At 38.2% G+C, this 19,198-nt stretch overlaps 1 protein-coding gene across 8 annotated transcripts; it reads right to left on the bottom strand.

Moving 5' to 3' along the window:
- Window positions 1-523: 523 nt before the first annotated feature.
- On the bottom strand, window positions 524-17,662 carry ilf3b (interleukin enhancer binding factor 3b; the record flags this gene model as incomplete). 8 transcript variants are annotated; one of them, XM_084090163.1, is made up of 19 exons in its annotated part: window positions 524-1,293; window positions 2,197-2,571; window positions 4,738-4,785; window positions 5,614-5,740; window positions 5,856-5,969; window positions 6,108-6,245; window positions 6,780-6,932; window positions 7,150-7,355; window positions 7,444-7,557; window positions 7,656-7,767; window positions 7,877-7,974; window positions 8,190-8,301; window positions 8,797-8,892; window positions 11,167-11,258; window positions 13,675-13,822; window positions 13,920-14,100; window positions 14,200-14,429; window positions 15,568-15,643; window positions 17,580-17,662. In XM_084090163.1, the coding sequence occupies 18 exons, from the start codon at window positions 15,568-15,570 to the stop codon at window positions 1,160-1,162; spliced, it is 2,481 nt and encodes an 826-aa protein (XP_083946289.1). In that variant the 3' UTR covers window positions 524-1,159. The 8 variants fall into 8 exon arrangements, with proteins under 8 accessions (XP_083946289.1, XP_083946287.1, XP_083946286.1 ...); XM_084090161.1 differs by having other exon boundaries at window positions 5,826-5,969; window positions 17,580-17,661; XM_084090165.1 differs by lacking the exons at window positions 524-1,293; window positions 2,197-2,571 and adding an exon at window positions 3,491-4,169 and having other exon boundaries at window positions 5,826-5,969; window positions 17,580-17,661.
- Between the last annotated feature and the right edge of the window lie 1,536 nt (window positions 17,663-19,198).

Raw genomic sequence — 19,198 nt, 5'->3', positions numbered from 1 at the left:
TCATGGGCCCACAAACCTTTATTTTATTAAAACAGCTCTGTATTTATTATAACACTTTTGAAGATTAACATTTACATTATTACTACTACTACTGTTACTATCACCGGAATTTCCAACTGTGGCGTCCAAAAACCTTTATTTGTCAAGAAAATAAATCTGTATATTTAGAGCCGCTTTGTTTTCTTATTAAACCTTTGAACATAAACCATGATTTATATAATCATTAGAGTTTTCAATCGTGTCAACATTTATTAAAAATGTTCTGTATATTTAGTGGCTCTGTATATTACACTTTCGAAAATAAAATATTTTCATTATCATCATTACCAGAGTTTTCAATCATGGGCTCAAACTTTATTAAAAATATTCAGTTATATCCTAAAACTTTATTTTTTCGTTTAAATGTACTCAAATCTTGAATGGTAGATTTCAATGTGACTTTTAGACCCAACTCTATATGTAAATACAGGTATAACCCAATTACCTGGAGAAGTGCATTCAAAAACACCACAGAAATCAGAAATCCTCCAAAATAAAATCCTTTATTACAAACACCACACATTCTTTAAACAAACAATGTTCGGAAAAATAAAGGTCCCCCAACCCAAAAACAGCCAAACGCTACAACGACCCGACACGTCACAACTTTCACAATCACGTAACCATTTAAAACAATGTCACATGTGCATTCATAATTTAAAAGAAAAGCCTATGATTACAGGCAAAATCATGAAATGTAGCTGGCCAAACAGAGGAAGAAAAAAAAATCATAAACCTATTGATTTACAGCTTGAGAGGATGCATCTTTATACATGTCTGAATGGTTAAAATCACTCAAGGACTGCGTGTCCCGTCACTGCATGTTAACAATTATCAGGTCCTCGCATGCGTCGCTTTGGGTTCGTATGTCCCTCTCGAGGGCAGTAGTTTAGGGGGAGTTCACAGATTTAATGTAACTAAACTAAAATAAAAATACACATACTTCAAAAGAAACATGGAAATACACTATTCTGCACAATGTTTAGAGACCACTATTTTGCTTTAGGTCAGGTGTTGGTGATAGAAACCAAAAGAAAATCAAGAACGATAGAATCAGAAAGGATGATGCTCCTTGTTTGGAAGTGATGGTGCAGGACCGCACACAGGAAGGAAGGCAGGTTTATCGATACTGGTAGTTCATACTGGGATCTCCCCGGCCGTACCCTACTGGTCCGCTGTTGAAGGAGGCGGGGTTACCGCCGAAATTCTGGTTGGCTCCGCCCTGCGAGCTGTAGTTTGACTGGTTGTTGTAACCTATGAGGCAGACCAATCAGAATTTAGGAAACAGTAAAACACCAAAAAAAATGTTTTCCCTGACTCACTAATATTGCCTTCACGTGCTATCGGAAATTTCCTGAAGTTGTAATTTAGCTTCTTGTGTTCAAGTGCTTTGTTGTCGGAAAGAATAGGGATTACGAGGACACCAGGTTTATTCTTGCCTTAATCTTATTAAAGCCCAAAGTCCCCCTGTGGTGAAAATCAACCTTTTAATGTTGTTTACATGTCTATGTGGTGTTTTTAATATGCTTTAAGACAAACCATGTACAAATTCATGTCAACACCATTACCGAGTATTTTCTCCTTAAAACTGCAGTGGACCAAAGAGCTGTGTGAGTGGAGGTGGGGCTAATTTGCATATTCATAGGACCACGTATACTAAATGAGGCAAGGGTGTAGAGTAACATTCAAGCTATTTTAAGGCATGAAGATTTTTTTTTTCCCAGGAAAACCGTTTAAATATGTAATTTTGATGATCAAAGATGAGTTTTAAGAGATAAAAATACCGACTACAGGGGGACATTAAAATATTACGTTTTTAATAAAAATGTAGCGTCCCATTCGTTGACAAGCATATAATCATTCACCTCGCTATCTAGATAGTCATCTTGGAATTTCGGTCAAATACATGACATTTTAACGGTGTATAAAACATACAATAGGCTTCAAATATTATTCATACATGTAAATATGCACTACTTTAATGACCAGTCATTTACTGCCCTCATAACTTGGGCATCAAAATTATCTCAGAGTTTCCCAGTAGTAAATACAACTTGATAGGTCGTACAGGTCTAATAAAATTCTGACTAGGAAGCTCATATTTAAGTTAATTCCGATAGCATGTGAAAGCAGCATAAATCACAATGTTTTCATCACCTTCATAGCTGTAGTCCTGTCCTCCGGTCACCTGTGAGGGATAAGCAGTGCTGTAGTTGAAGTTTCCTCCTCCTCCACCACCTTGAGCCGGGCCGAAGTTCTTCTTCTGTCCGAAGCCCTGGCCGTACTGACCAAAGGGAGCCCCTTGTCCTGCTCCGGGTCCTTGAGGCTTGTTGTTTTGGTGCATGGGCGGCTTCTTGATGGGTGGTTTGGGGGTTCCCGTAGGAGAGGTGAAGCCACCGTCACTCTGGTAATACGAGCCAAAACCACCCGCTCCTCCTGCTGCTCCGACAGAAGATGTGTTTGTGCCTGGACCCGACGCTCCAGGACCCGAGGACACCGATCCGCCATTAGACCCTCCGTTATTATAGAAATCTGAAGCGGAATAACAGTACAGGTTAAACACACTGCTCAGATGGATATTAATTGTAATTCAGTTCACATCATCAAATCTGAAGGCTTTTACAGAATCATCATTTTATTGGGCTTTAAAGTGTTTAGGTTAAAAACATATTGCTGTACAATGCAACTTTGTACAAAATGAACATCCATACAGAGTCATCATGTTAATGTAACGTCAACAAAAATTAAACTGTGGGATAGGACATTAACGTTTTGCGTCATTGACTGGATGAACAATGGAGGTTCAATAAAACCACAGACTAATCTGCATTTTCTGGCTTTATGGCAATGGAACGGTCGACGCTGTACTTTTCTTTCCATTCAAATGCATGCAAATGCGAAATGCAGGAAAAATGCAAGCTTATGCAAAGCCGTTTCACATTTCACTGCTACAAAGTTTGCTGAATTCTGACCTGCGAATTCGTATCACATAAGACGGATATCCAGTAGCAGACTGGCTTGACCTCTGAATTGAACACGACCCTTAACACTACAGGTTTAAAGCACTGCAGGAAAGTGGAGTAGAATGCATTTAACTGTATTTATTGATATATTTCCATATGTTGAATTTGTTTTGTTTGAGTGTGAGGTCATTTCACGACATTGCAGTGTTGAAGAAATTCTGTGTGCTCAAAGTCTACGCGGATTTGCACTAATTTTATTTTCTAAAACTTGTTGCGAGTGGTCTGAAAGCAATTGCAACAATATAGTATGTATTTGCATATAATGTTTGTTTTTTTGATTGAAATCATTTTCATTCTGCCAAAACATTTGGCAAAGAGCCTCAATTCAATCATAACACCAGCTAAAACTTCCCACAAAAAACATCTTTCCTAAACCTGATGCAAATCTATTTTTCAAGAAATATTCAAAGAAACTTTACATAGATATCACAGGTTTGTAAAGTAACTCAATTTTATTGCAAAAAATAAAGTAATCCACAAACATCAATTTAAAAAAAAACAAAAGTGCAGCAAATATACCTGCGTTTGTTCAATGGTTCACAGAATTAAATTCAAAATCTGTGCCAACTCGTTCACAAACAATGGATTTTACCACAATTAAAAAAAGAAAAATAAATAAACTTGAAAAAAAACAATTAAAAACATGGCAATGTATAGAAGTTACTTATTTTAGAAAAAAAACCCATCGGGAACATTATTCCAGGAAAAACAACTAAACTGTCGGCAAAAAATGGCTTATACAGTGATTCAAAGCTTCAGTGAAGACAGTCATGATGAAATGTCAGTCCGCTACTTTTGTGACCATCCGTCAGCCAATCAGACTACTCGACTTCACTGATTGTGGCACAGATAATGTGTCAAGATTTCCCATAGCAACTGTAGGCAGAAACTCCCGTTCACATCCACAGTGTTAGTTGATCGGTGGGTGCAGGTTTTTTGAGGTGAGATTGTGGGTGATACTTCACGAGGAAACGAGTTCAAAATGCGGGTAACCAGTGTTTTCCCCCCTCGGTCTCTATTGTTCATTTCACGTTTGTGTACTTATTGAAAACAGGACTGTTTATGTCGCAAACTCGTGGTAGCCATAGGAGTCTGAGACAAAGTCACCTAAAGGGTGAGACAGAGCAGAGAAGCACAGAATTAGACGTCTTCTGTGTTCGGCATGCCATGACAAATGTCACCGGGCATATGATGTCAATCAGTTATCATTAAGGTCAACGATAGTTTTCTGTGCTTTTTTTTTTTTTTTTTTTTTAGATTTCTCTGCTCCGATCACCCTCAAGGCGGCTTTCCTCAGAAAGAGTGGCGTTGGCATGTTGGGAACATTTCACGTTTTTCGCCGAGGAAAGTTTGCGTCCCATGGCACAACAAAGCAGAGAAATGTAAAATCAAAAAGGAAAATACAATAACGGATACCTACATAAACTCAAAGACATCATCAAAAATGTCCTAAAAACAACTAGTGTAGCGGTTTTAATACATCCAGGGCTATGTGCACAGATTCTTTACTTCAGAGAAATTCACTTCAGGAAATTAAAATGGCAATAACTTGTGCCATTAATACAAGTCTTATGGCTAGAAACAAATTAATTAGGATATAAAGACAATGGGTATTAAATTAAAATGTAAATAAGTAAAAATCAATGGCCCCAGTGACAAATAGGAAAATACTCACTGTAGCCAGAGTTGTTATTGCCGCCATATCCATACGTCCCATATCCACCTGAAAGAGGACAAGAATATGCATGTTCAAATGCAAGTCAACAGGACTTTTGTTTTATTGTCTGCAAAGCAGTTTAGACATAATCTGAGGTGAACTTGTGTTCATAGCACAAACAGTGCAGGATGGGCGTTAAGTAGACACAGAGACCCAAGCACTGATATTCATGTATTTCTTTACACCCTTTAACATGTCTTTAGGAAGCCATTATTTATTTTTAAAAAAGGAATAATTGTGTACTATTCATTAAATAGGCTTCATTGTGTGAGAACCAAAACAAAAACAAAAATCTGCCCCCTAATGCCCAGCTTGCATTTTTGAAAATGGTCTCAAATTCATGTACGTTCAAAATTTCAGGGCATGTAAACCTTTCACCATTATAAAACAGAAATAATTAAAAGAATTGGACATCAAATACTTTGTAAATAGATAAATGTGTTCCAAAAGTTTTGTGACAGTTGATATTAAAATTGGGTGACCTTGTTACATGTACTTACCATAGTAATAACAGTAAATTATGCATAATTACATGCAACTAACCCTCAACCAAATCCTAATCCTACCCTAACCCTATAGTAAGTACATGTAGTTGCTTAATATTACTTAGTACTTAAATATATAATTACACTGTAACAATGACACCTTAAAATAAAGTGTAACCTAAAATTGTTGAGAGTGACAGCTACTGGTGTGTAGATTTTAGCCATTTTTAGTGAAAATTAGGTTTTTGTTTTATACAAACGTTGCAATTCTGCTACACTGGGTCTCTTACGGTTAAGGTTTCTCCAAATCTTTCAAACTAAGTGATGCTGGCAGACAGCACTGGTGTACCTTGATTGAATCCTCCGCCATTGTTAAATCCCCGGCCCCGGCCCCTGCCACGTCCTCTCCCTCTGCCCCTGGGATTGGCCATCATGTCAGCAGGAGGCCCACTCACCATCCCAAATCCAGTGGGGTGCTGCAGCCACCAAATCAGACCATTAAAGAGAGAATATATAAGAGGAGATTTCAATGTCACTGAACACAGAATAACAACGATGTACCATTGGAGCCATTTTCTTTTTTTTGTTTGCCTCTGAGTTGGAGCCCTCTGGGAAGAGCTTCTCCAGGGCTGCCAGTGCAGCGTAGGCCTTCGCCACCTTTTTATTGGACCCGGTACCCTGAAACTTCTGTCCGTCGATCTCCACCTGGAGGCAGGAAAGAAAAACAGAAGGCATGGATATTTTATCGGTCTAGAATAAACACTGTGAATCTGTGATGTGAAATCGACCTTAGAAAGCAAGCGATGGGTAAACTACAATGCATCTCTGACGACGTGCCCTCACCTCCATGACGAAGCGTTTGTCGTGGCTTCCACCGGTCTCAGAGATGAGCTCGTACTTCAGTCCTCTGCGTTTTTCATTAAGCTCCATGACAGGGTTCTTTCCATGTTTTGTAAGGATGGGCCCCTGCTGCCGAGCGCTCTGAGAGAGCAAAGAAGAAACAAGCTCTTATAATAGCCAATAACACACAACACTGGAGGTTTGATGTGACTAACCAGTCCAAATTAAATCATAATGAAGTTTCATTTGCACTTTCCTTCATGAATAACATGACGATTAAAGCAAATTATTCAATTAAGTTTAGTTTCGGCCTCTTATGCTCTTAAATACAGTAAAAACGGTAATGTCAAAAAATTCTTTGAACAGAAAGTTCAAAAGAGCAGCATTTATTATAAATGTCTTTACTGTCACTTTGTTCGAAAGTGGTGTGTGTGCTTCAACAGCATATTAATATAGAACGGTAATTAAACTGACTACCTGTGCATGAAACAGTTTTATTGCACACCTTCCAGCCAATCCGAATAGAGTATTCAGACAGACCATGGTATAAAATTGCTTGGCCATTATTAGGCTAATCATTTTCCAAAAATAAAATGTAGTGCAATCTGTAGTAATTACAAACTTGTCATTATAAGCCACTATCCGGGTTCATGTTATAAAGATGATCTTAAATACCTCATCAGTGGGGCTTTCTGAGGTTGGCACCGTTTCTGGCTCCATTTGGGTCACTGGGGGCAAAGTCTCCTGTGTGGTCACTGGCTCCTCCTGTTTCACCTGTTCAGCTACTTTTTGCTCCACTCCCGTTGGCAGACCCATATCTTGCAAGACCTGGAGAAGGAATTAAAAAACAAAATTCAATTTCTGCTAGGGCTGTAAAAATTCACAAGTAAAATACACAGATTTTATTTTTTCAGTATGATTAATATTTCTGTTGAAAAGGAAAGTCATTATTACATTTGAAAGATTCTGAATCATCAAGAAATTTATTGATTTTTAAAAAATAATGTAGTTTCAGACCAAGTCAAATAATTCATCAGTCTCTTACTTTGACAGCTACGTGAAGTTTAGCAGTGCGTTTAGAGGGACCAGAAGCTTCAAAGTTCTTCCCGTCCACCTCTACAGCCATGGTGAACACGGGCACATGGACAGGCCCGGTCTGAGAGATGAGTTTGTACTGTAGACCCGGCTTCAGCTGGTTCAGACGCATCAGGGCATTCATGGCCTGTGGCGGCTCGGCCTTCTCCTCTGGAGCTGAACAGCAGAATACAAGTTAAGCGTTTTGTGCAATGTGTGCAAAACTCCACCACAAGCCAATTATGAACACATGAAGAACATTTACATTTCTTTTGCAATTTCTTCTTCTTCTTGTTTGGATTCTTCTCATCAGTGGACTCCTCCTCCTCCATGGGGCGTTTCATTGGAGGAACATAGGTTGTGCTGGGTGGGATTTGAACTATGCAGATAAGACACACACAAAACAAAAAATCAAGTTTCACACAAAAACATCCATCAAGTAATGAAAAATATCCACAGCTCCACACTCCATCTTACCCGTGTAGTCAATAGGAGTGTCACTCCGAGGTTTTCTGGGCATTTTTGAAGGAAGCGGATCCATTCCAAGTACTTTGTGTAGCTGTCCAAAAGCTGAAAGCCTTAAGGCATGCTGTCAATCAAAAAGACGACAAATGTCACCCATAGAGCTCAAATGAGATCTCTAAACAAATAAACGCAAAAATGTAATTTAAAAAAAGCTGAATAATTTATTGACAAACCTGAGCACTCTGAGTGACGTCCTCCCGCTGCTGGCGATCCATGTGACTGATGGCATCTGTTGCTTCCTTTTCACAAGGGTCACAAATGCCTGAACCATCTGAAAGCAGACAAAATTTCAAAAGCATTTTTGTAGTATGCTATACTTCTCAATCATTCATTATGATGACTGGTTAATACAACAACAGTAACCAGTAAATTTCACAGCTAAAGGGGTTGAATGGATTCAAAATGGTCTCTTATACTGCATTACTGCCATCCGCAGACAGACACCGTTTTTGTAATTATTTTAGACGTTAAGATTTAGATTCTTACCAGCCATGAGGATTCCAGATGCGAGACACTCAAGAACTCTGCGGAGAGCTTCTCCTGCTCCCATTGGCCGATTCCCAGTGCCAATCGCCTTCTCGCACAGCAGTTCTAAGGGCTTCAAGAAACAAGAGCACAGCAGCATTACATGGATGCCAACATATGAATGAAAGGTTAGCTTATTATATTATTCATATCAAGGAAAAAAGACCAACGCTTATAGCTAAAATTGAGAATTAATTCTCAAATCGTCAATTACAATACACATTTACATGGAAAAATTAAATATCCATGTGAATTGTAATGAAATAAATTCATCAATTATTTGGTAGGTCACATAACTACATAGCGAATGTGTACGTCCAGATTACACTCATTCTATATAGAACATACTTTTAGCAGTCGTGAAGTAATTACTTATTCAAAACAATTAACAACTCAGAGCATGTGATTTTGGACGCAGCCGGTGTCTGATTAGAATGAACACCCATTTTCTATTATGCAGCGCTGTTTTGCACCACAATGGAAACAATGCATAAATTTACACCAGCTTAAGCTGCAGTTTAAAAAAACATTGGTCATCCCTATGTTCTCGGGTTGTTTTCGTGCTTACCCATCCTCGCAAAGGGGCCCAGGTGGGAACACGAGCACAGAGGTCCCTAAGGATACGGATGACGATCACACAGGAGCGGAGCCCATTAGCCCTGGCCTAGAGACAAAAGCAGGAGGGATACAATCCACCGGTTTATCTCATGGACTCAATGTGGCACAACACCAAAGCAATAAACAAACAAACAAAAGGGGTGAGATTTGCCGATACTGAATAAGGTGTCGATAAGCATTAATGTAAAGAAGGTGACGAATGATTAAGAGGTACACCAAAAAAAGCATATTACTCAGTTGAGAAGCTACATATATGACAGATATTAAGAGAGCAGATTAAATACATTATGCTGAAGAGATGAAGAACACAACAGAGCTCGTGTTTGAGGCTGGCCTTCTGATTAGATATTAAATATGAGTTGACAGAAGTGAGAATGTTCTAGAGGATCTGGGAAATGCAGCTGCATTTTTAAAGCACTGCAGGGCATCAATGAGAGCATGAATATGCTAAAATGGCGGAAAAGGTGCAATATTCCTTTTTGGCATGAAAAAAGCTGACAAAGCCAAAACAATGTGAGATTTTTGCAGGGTATTGCAGTAAAACATCTTGCGCTTATAATAATGTTCCAAGTTCAATAAAAGCTTAGCAGGCAACATTTGTGGCATAACAGCTTGTTTAGCAAAGGGAACGACAGCATATCACAAATCACTGTTTATTATTTGATCTGTAAAGTTATAAAAGAAACTATTAATTCTTAATTATCTAGTGCTTTATGGATAATTATATACGCATTCAAAAGTTTGGGGTCAGTAAGATTTGTTCATGTTTTTAAAAAGAAGTCGAGATGCACCGATTGATTGGCTGGTGACCGGAATTGGCCGATTTTCACGTGATCGGCGACCGGCCGGTTAGTCTGACATATGGCGATTTTATGCCGGTCAAATGCACTCGGGCACCGCATGATTAACATCGTGCAACAACAACATCACACGTGCAAACGGAACGCAATAGGAAACCTCATGAATAACGGCCGTTTCACACCGCAAGCGTGAGTGGCGCATGAGCAGCGCGTATTTTTTTCGGCGTGCATGTTAATCAATAAGTGCATTCACACTGCGAGCAGCACGTGAGCAGCAGTGTAGCGCGGATTTCGGCGCGAGTCTATTTTTGCTGCTGCTCACGCTCAAAGTGAAAGCACACTTTTGATGGACAAAATAAGTATTTCACACAAAAAGTGCCCAAAATGCACAGAATTTGCATGTCTAGTGTGTTTTAACAAGAACTGGAGTAGGCCATGTCAGAAAATAATATTTATAGAAAATTTACCCATTTAAACTTGTTTTTATTATTCAGTTTGGGTAAAAGTACTATATGGTGTTTTATAAAAAAAAAAAAAAAAAAAAAATTTGTAAACTAGTCAGAATATACAGTACAAGCTTTCTTTTAGTTTAATTTTAATTAACTTTTAATTTCCCACACCAGGAGTAATTTATATAGTTCCATTTTATAGCAATTATCTGTTCAAAAAAAATTCTAAGTTCTATGCAAAATGTTCTATTAAAGAAAAGATAGAAAATAAATATTTGTGTGTGCTGTAAAGTGGTTAGAACAAATGAAATCGGAATTGGTTAAAATCGGTATCGGCAGGTCAAACTCAATGAAAAATTGTAATCGGCCAAGAAAATTGTAATCGGTGCATCTCTACTCCTATGTTCATCAAGGCTGCATTTATTTGATAAAAATGCATTAAAACAGTAATACTGAAAAGTAATACTATTATAAATTAGCAATACTATTAAAGTAATACTTTTTTTATATTATTCCTGCAATTATTTAATATCTATGTTGATAGTACATTGTTAAATTTTTTGTAAACCATGATAGACTTGGCGGGACAAATCATCCCGTTCTGGTTTTCCTTGCATGTCATGGTTTTCTCCGACAAGTCAAGTGTCAAACGGTGCGGCTGGCTTCAGAAATATTGCACCCGACATTTGCATTAAAATATTCACACTTAAAATTAAGGTGATCAAAAACGAAGTATTAAACTGGACCGTAAAAGCAGTTGATGACATGTCAAAAGGGTAATAAACAGTTTATCGAGGTGATAGTAAACTTAGTTAAATTAGCCAGGCAGAAGTCAGACAGCATTGACAAAGATGTCCTTGGCAACGCAACTCAAACCTAACCAGCAAGAATGTGACATTTTACCAGAGGCAAATACACTCCAATAAATAAAATCTACACAGATACACCAAAAAGAAATTCACACAAACAACTGAAAAATAAAAATAAATACAGCATGAAATAAGGTTAACACATATACAAAATTAAAAACAAACTCAACTACTAGAAGACAAATAAAGACAAGATGCAAACCTGGAACCACTTGGCGTGGCGGAGGGACGCCAAGGCAGTCAGGCATTTCTGCCTGTCCAGTACATCCGGGGGATCGTTGACTGATAGCGTTTCTATTGGCAGGTGGAATAAGAAGACAAGGTACAGTTTGACCAAGGGGTTTTTCTGTCTCACGGCCAGGGGGGAGGAGGCAGATGACCCCTACCAAAGGCAGTGGAGGGGAGAGGACGGGGAACCCCCCCAAACAAAAGCAACCCTTCCTGTGCAAGTACACAACAGCAAGGACAGAAACCTACAAGTGGGCGGAGCATTCGGCTCTGTTCCAAACCCAAGTGAGGCGACACTTGACAATAAAATGGATTAATCTAGTCGTTTCCTACCTTATTTTCAACAAAAATATATTGAATGTGGCTTTTTATAAAAGCATAATCATTTTAAATATGTTTTACATATAAGACAAAAGCATTTTTCGATTAGTAGGCTAGAGATCGTTAAAATATAATTATTTTCAATTTAAAGCATTCTAGCTTATTCAAATACATGCAAGTATCAAAATATACAGTACTCAGAAATATTAAGACGGAACCATTTTAACGATAATGGATAAAATAAATATTTGTATATAAAATTACACTATGTGATCATCACATTTTAAATATTTAACTGAGCTCACCATAAAACCATCATATCGCTTTGGATAAAAGCATCTGTCAAAATGCATAAATGTATGCAAAGTTCTGGAATAGCCTTATCCACAAAAGATTTTGACAGCAATTTCCTGCCAACTGACTGAAACAGTCTTCACCTATAGATGGCGTCTAGGTAGGCAGCTCACTATGATTTGGAACAGATCCCCTGCAGCTGTATTTTGAGGCATGAAGGTGCACAGTGAGTGAATGTTGTTGTCTGGCTAAATATAATATATGTATCAGTGAAAACTGAGGTCATTTGTGTGATGGTGTGACATGGGGGAACCCCTCCCCCTCGCCCCCTTGTTTGTTTTTCTGGGTGCACTGCCTTGCCCCTTCCGAGACAGAGAGCGTCCAGTTGGTCAAAGGTCCAGCGTCCCTAAAATTGACAAACTAGAAGGCTTGACAGAGAGAATCAGATTTTGAACCACAGGCAGCAGTAGTCAGATACACAAGAGGTATGATTAAAACGAGTCCACACTGCAGCAAAACTGATGGCTTGTGATGGTCAAAGGCAGGCGTCACTAATCATGGGGTCACAGATAGGGCTAGGCTTTGAGTTCAGCTTCAAAATTGCTCCCAATTGGCCCTTCGCTAAGCCCCGCCACCCTTGGTTATGGTTGCTCTCTTTTGAAAGAACCAATTCGAGATTTGGGCTTTTTTTTTTTCAGTAAAATGTGCTCAAAAAGTGGTAAAACTTGATTGCAAGGATTGGATTAAACTGTGAAATTTATCTGTCATTTGTCTTTAAAGAGATTTACAGTAAAATAACAAAAAAAAAAAAAAAAATTCCAAAAGAAAAGAGAAGCTTCTTTTTAAAGTGATTGTAGGATGACTAAACTTTATATCGCCTCTCTAACAACTAGAATAGATCATAAACATGGCATTCAATAATTAACATTAAGCTAGGCACAAATTAAAGCATTTAATACTAATGTTTTAGGTTTTCATTTAGGACAAACCAAGTCCAATGCACTTGTGTCAATTTAAAAGATTGAGCAACAACATTTTACCATATTTTAGATAAAATCATACAGAAATTATGCAAACAGACAGAACTTCTATGGACAAACATCAGAAAAGACCAGAAACTTGTCTGATAAAATGGAGAACGGCTAAAGCAGCTAAGACTGGATTGCAAAGCAGGGTTTAGCGAAAGGTCAATGGTTTTATCTCACCAAAACATGTTTTTATTTCGGTATCTTCCCTGTCCAACACTGTAGCCCTGAAAAAGCTCTTTACTGGACTTAAGTCTGCCCACGATGCTCTAAACTACAGATTCGTTGAGATACTGTGACCATATATTATCAGGCTGTATTTTATTGAGTCTAATATTTTTGTTATATTTTGTCCTACTGTCTAGCATTATCTATAACCCTCCTGCCCTCCGTCCAGTCTCTGTCAACAAGACCTGGTAAACAAACCAGAGCTCGACAATACTTCTGCTTCTCATTTTTGCTGCAATGCAAACTGTTCCATTTCTTCTCCATTATATGAACACATGCAAACAACAAGGTTTGTGATTTTGTTTCTTAATTCTCAGTAAGCCTTCAGTAAACTCTCCTGGAACTGGGTCTTATTTAAAGCTTTACCCATCACTTATGTTACTGTATATTGGGCCGTCAACACTTTAACATCATGCTGCATGGAACTGTGAGACTTCAGGTGGCAGTAAACATAACAATCTGTGTCACATGACTAGTCTGTACACAACATCCCCAAGCTCCATTGAAGGCCCAATAAACAATATCCCTGCCTGAGTCCATCCCATCTGCATTTGCTGTTTCTGGGGTCGTGGGGTTGGTTAGAGGAACCATAAGGCACGTGATTTCAAACCTACCCCCGGCAGCCTGCTTCTCGGCCTCCTCCCTCACGAGGGGTGACGTCAGGTGAATGGTGAGGGTCAGCGGTGGCTCTTTAGAGTTTTTGATGGCAATGGTGGCATCACGGATACAAGGTTTAATGTCATATTTTTCCTCTGTGATGAGCTGCAGGACAGATCACATGATCAGGTTTCCACATGATTTATACATCCTGCGTTTTTAGACAATGTTCAAAACGTTAAGATTACAGATGCAAGTATACCTTAAGCTGCACAGCGAGGTTCTCTGCCACTTTCTTCAGCAGGGTGATGGTGGGTTTGTCTTTGCACAACAGCACGAGCTCCAGGTCAAGATCTCCCTTCAGCAGGAGACCTTTAGCTACTAGACCCACACGCATGACTCCACGCAGGGAACGCGTGGGCTGATCCATGGACTTTGGTTCACTGGAGGACAAAATAAGGAGTTACATGAGAGATACTAACTCACACCAATAACTAATCATATAGTCACAACAGAGAAGATGAAATTAAGAGAGCACTGACGTCTCCTTCTCGCCGTCTCCATCAGACTCCAAGGTGATCCCTTTGGTATTTCCTTTCTCCTGATCGTCCAGCCAATCAGAGACAGCCTTGAGGGCACGTTCGGTGTGGGACACCATGTTCTGCACCCCCTCCAGCTCCTCCTGGGTGGGATAGATGGCCGAGTGCTTAGCCATCACATGACGGTCATCATTCACAAAGATGCGCATGGAGCGATGACGAAGAGGAGGAGGCTTCATGGAAACAAAGACAGAAAAACATAAATATACATTACATTAATTTATATACATATATAACTTAATATATATATGCACACATTAATAAACAATACACATTAATTTAAACCAAAAGGTTGGGCGCATACACTACCTTTCAAAAGTTTTTTTTTTAAAACAAATGAATACTATAGCCGTTTTTCAACGGTTAGGCTCAATGGTTCTAAAAACAGTAAGGAATGTTTCCAGTTATATTTCCACTTGAGCCTGGTACAGAACAGTACGATTACAAACTCTTCTCTGCCCAGATTTCTCAGCGCTGTTGGCTAACTGTGCTCGTAGAGCACATCTGTTCCTGGCTACTCGTTTTTCTCTGTAGCCGACTAAGCATGGTTTTTGAGCAACGTAAACAAATTAATTATAAAAGTAAAATAAATATTTGATCATCCTCCATAACGCGATCTCTATTTACATCCTCTGAAAACTCTTGCTTTACCAAGGCAACAACTGATGCATTTCTATTACATTCAAAAGAGCTCTGTTACCAGGCTCTCAGTGGAAAATGAGATAATGTCCGTACTGGCAGAGCCGGACCGCCACGGAATGGTTAAACAAAGAGAACAGTTTGGCCCGACGGTGCTAAAGCGGGTATTTATTCAGCAAGGACGCATTAAATTGATCAAAAGTGACAGTAAAAAGATTTAGATATTAGAATGATTTCTGAAGGATCATATGACACTGAAGACTGGAGTAATGATTCAGAAAATTCAGCTTTATCATCACAGGAATAAATTACATTTAAAATATATTTGTATTTAAGGTATTACAAATAATATTTTACAAAAATGGTGCTCTTACTATTTTTTGATCAAATACAGCCTTTGACCATAAGAGATTTCAAAAACACTTTTTCTCTTCTCAACATTAATAAACATACTTGAAGCTTCAGGTTAACAAAAACGTTTCGAATTTCCTATATGATTTCCATAACTAGCGTGGATGTGCTGCGTATTTTCTGGCATATTATTACTATTATTTCTTAGTTCTAGATAGTGTTAATTAGCTTTAGTGAAATTTGCAATTATTGAGTGACTTCATATCAGCAAACAGAAATGCATTCATAGAATGCAGAAGCATTGAAATATGTATACTTTACCATGATGGGTACAAAGTAGTTCTTCAGTTTGGCAGTGTTGGTCTAAATGTGGCAGAGAAATGCTGCTCCAGTTGGTCTGTAATGAAAAACAATCAGTTTTCATTATTCAATATACAATATACATTATAATCAGCTGAAACCTACATGGTAAAATTCTTTCACAGCTATTTTAAAGACCGTTTCTATCAAAATATGGTACAAAATAGTCATGTTTACATTTGTTAATCACAGGAAGCAGTTCCCACGATACAAAACAGTGTCTGTAATTGTCTTGGTTAACATTAAAGCAACAATTCAAAATTCAAATGAGATATAAAGTGCAAACCCCGTAAGAGCAATTCTGATTTCAGAATCAGCGAAAATCAAGGCCTAGGCTAATCCATAAAATCCTTCTGTGTGCATCCTTGCCAATGTTCAGAGAGCATCACATATTCAGATCTCCATGGAGACAACCCATAATATCATCCAGGTCTAAGAGATGCAGCACACCCAGCTCAGAAACTGAAAGCCCTTTTTATTCACCAGACTGAAAACTGATATACAATTAAAACATATGAGTGAAGTGACTTCCTGATGCCATTATAACTCAAAAGAACGGGATTTTTGCATTTCCTGAGACTCATTTCCTGCTATTGTCTACATGCTTGTCGAACAAGTGCCATTCTCACCCTTTTATCTGGGCAGAATGTTTTTTGTCATTCATAGCTCCTTGAATTGTCAGGAAATGTTTGCTGATCTCTCAATTCACAAGTGAACCATTTCACTTCTGCAACTTCTAACTAGACTATTATTATTGGTATAAAACCATCTGAAATTTACCATCCGAAAATGTAAAAGGCAGCAGTGTATTTGCATGTTAAAGACCCAATTTATACTGTAAAAAAAATATATATATAATTGAGTAAAAAATATTTAGTTCCTACTATGGTACATTTTTTTATTCACTACAGTGCTGTGCGGTTATGTATTATTTATTTATATCATTTTTATGATTGGTTTTAATCAAAATATTGACTATCAATATATAACATTTCCCTGCCCGATCTTTACAGTTTCTCTTTAAAAATTGTTCACAGATCCCCTAGCACTAACTCAAGGCCCCCTGACCTGACATGACCTGAGCATTGATGTGAAAAGAATGAGAAAAAAAAAATGTAATTATTAGACTTAAACGATCATTTCACTGTACTACTTAAAATAAATATTATTGCTTCATTACTATGAAGACTTTAATTTGGAATAATGTGTCTCTATTATATCTAACAAGCACTTGTTGACGCCCAAACAAACCCCGTAACTCTAAAATCTAAAACAGATCAGTAAAAATATTATTAATAAAAAAGAAAAAAGTATCTCTTGCATACTCAATGTACGCACAGCGAAATTGTATCAAAATGAACACACCAGTGGAAGTAAACAGGGAAAACGCAGTATACATCACAGATGTGTGCGGCCATTTTAGTGCAGCCAAACAATGGGGACCGGTGTGCTCAAACATCTACCGTCGTTTAATGAATCCACTGGTCTTTAAGGTGTCATTCCTGATGGTAAAATTACGATTTGCACGAAAATCTAGCTATTGACGCCAAAACGTGCTTTTTTAAGCAAGATACGCATTTGGGTTTGAGACACGGCCAGAGATACCGAATGAGATAAAATGGTCGTGACCCTCCCCCCAAAACACCCAAAAAACTCATTTAACTTTGTCAGAATGCTCATTTAACTACACAATGAGACAAAATAGAAGACTACTTTATACATTAAGGCGTAAATGTAAGGCAAAATTATCACGTAATGCTCAATTCTCGCTGTTTTTGTCAAATTCATGAAGAGCTAGCATGCTAATGTGCTAGCCATAGCCGTTTGCTGAACAAACGTATACATTTTCACTGCATATAAGTGTTGAAACAACACATTCAGAGCAAACAAGAATTATTAGATCGGAATTATTTGCAGCTAAAACATTTGAAACCATGTAATGTTTAAGAATATTTATGTTTATATCTACTCACCAATGCCGCGACAAAGATGCGCCCGTCCACTATTCTGCAGCTGAAGAGAATCAGCGTGCGTTAAGCTGGAACAAGGACACGTGATCTCAGTGAACCAATAAGATCATCCCGTCAGTGACAGACTGGAATGAATGGAGAGGGCGTGGTTTTGTCATTCAGACTAGCGACTTCAAAATCACACATTGAATCGGTTTCTTTCTTTCTTTCTTTCTTTCTTTCTTGTTAAATTGTTAAATACAATCAACTTGGATGTTTAAGTCATTCCAACTTAACTTACAAACTTATAACTTATTAAAAAAAGTTGCAAATTGCTTACGAGTTAAAGGTATTGTAGGTAGGATTTTTATAAAAAACTTATTTTCCAAATTTGTTTAAACTTTATTTATATATCAAAACATAATTAAAATGTAAGTACTCTGAAAAAGAAAGTATAAAAATCGAGTGTCTGTAGACCTCTCACGACTGTTTCAAAGACAGCTCATTATTTCCATTCACTCCACCCCCTCCCTTCTGGGCTCCTTCCAAAGCCACGCCCCCAAAACACATGAACGCGCGACGCCGACCGCTCAGCTGAAGACGCATTATTTACCTGAGACTAGCAGAGAGGAAGGAGCACAGTGCATGTAGTGACATCATGTCAGAATCACATGTAATAAAAAAAATCTAACTTTATCATTATGAAGATAAACAAATAAGATGTATTTTAGTACTCACTATCAAGCTAGCATATTGATATTGGTAAAGTTTAAAATATATATTTTTTGATTCGCTAACGAGCAAGTTATCTATAAGGCAAAGCTAAAAACAGGTTGCATGATACACGTTTTTCCATTACCATCATTTACACTGTGATGAAGATGAATTTCGTGTAAGATTCATAACATATATGGTGTTCTGCATGTAAGAGTTTCCATGATGAAAGCATTGTTGACTCTGATGAGGACTAGGCTACACTCCAGAGACAAGTACCGCATCGTCAGCTCGAGGACAGGTCCGAGGTCGTGCAAGAGGCCGTGCAACTAGGGTCCGAGGATATTGACACGCGTTTTATTCAAAGACTTTTTGTTCATTACCTTTTCTAGTACTGTCTTCCTTTTTTGCCTTGTTTGCCTTCGCTAACTGCATATGCCGGTAATGTGAATTTTTGATTGCTCTTTCTCTGCCATTGTTTTGCTATTCCTAGGTTCCGTGCCTCTTGAATTCCTCAAACGGGTGCGCGCGCATATGGGCAGATCCTGTGTGGCAAAAGGGTGGTTGCCATGGTTGCGAGAGAGTGACAGTCGCCTAAACCAATCCTTTGTTTCGTCCCGAATGGAAATAATGAGCTGTGTTTAATACAGATTAAACGGTCTAGAGTCACTCGATTTTTATACTCTTTTTATCAGAGTACTTACATTTTAATTATGCATTGATATATATAAAAAGTTTAAACAAATTTGGAAAAAAGTTTTTATAGGGATGTTCGCCGGAGTCAAATGTGACGTCACGATATGGGCGTGGGCGCGAACTGGTTGGCAGAAAGAACCAAAACATGTCGCATGTCGCAGCAGTCTACCTGTGTTTTGTCAGCATATGTTAATTCTTTGTCCGAAGAAGCTAAAAAGAGATATAATTAAGCT

This window comes from Abramis brama, assembly GCF_963993115.1.
Source record: "Abramis brama genome assembly, chromosome: 1".
NCBI lineage: Eukaryota > Metazoa > Chordata > Actinopteri > Cypriniformes > Leuciscidae > Abramis > Abramis brama.
Note: the sequence above shows the minus strand (reverse complement) of the source record. Positions and strands in the feature narration are given on the sequence as shown.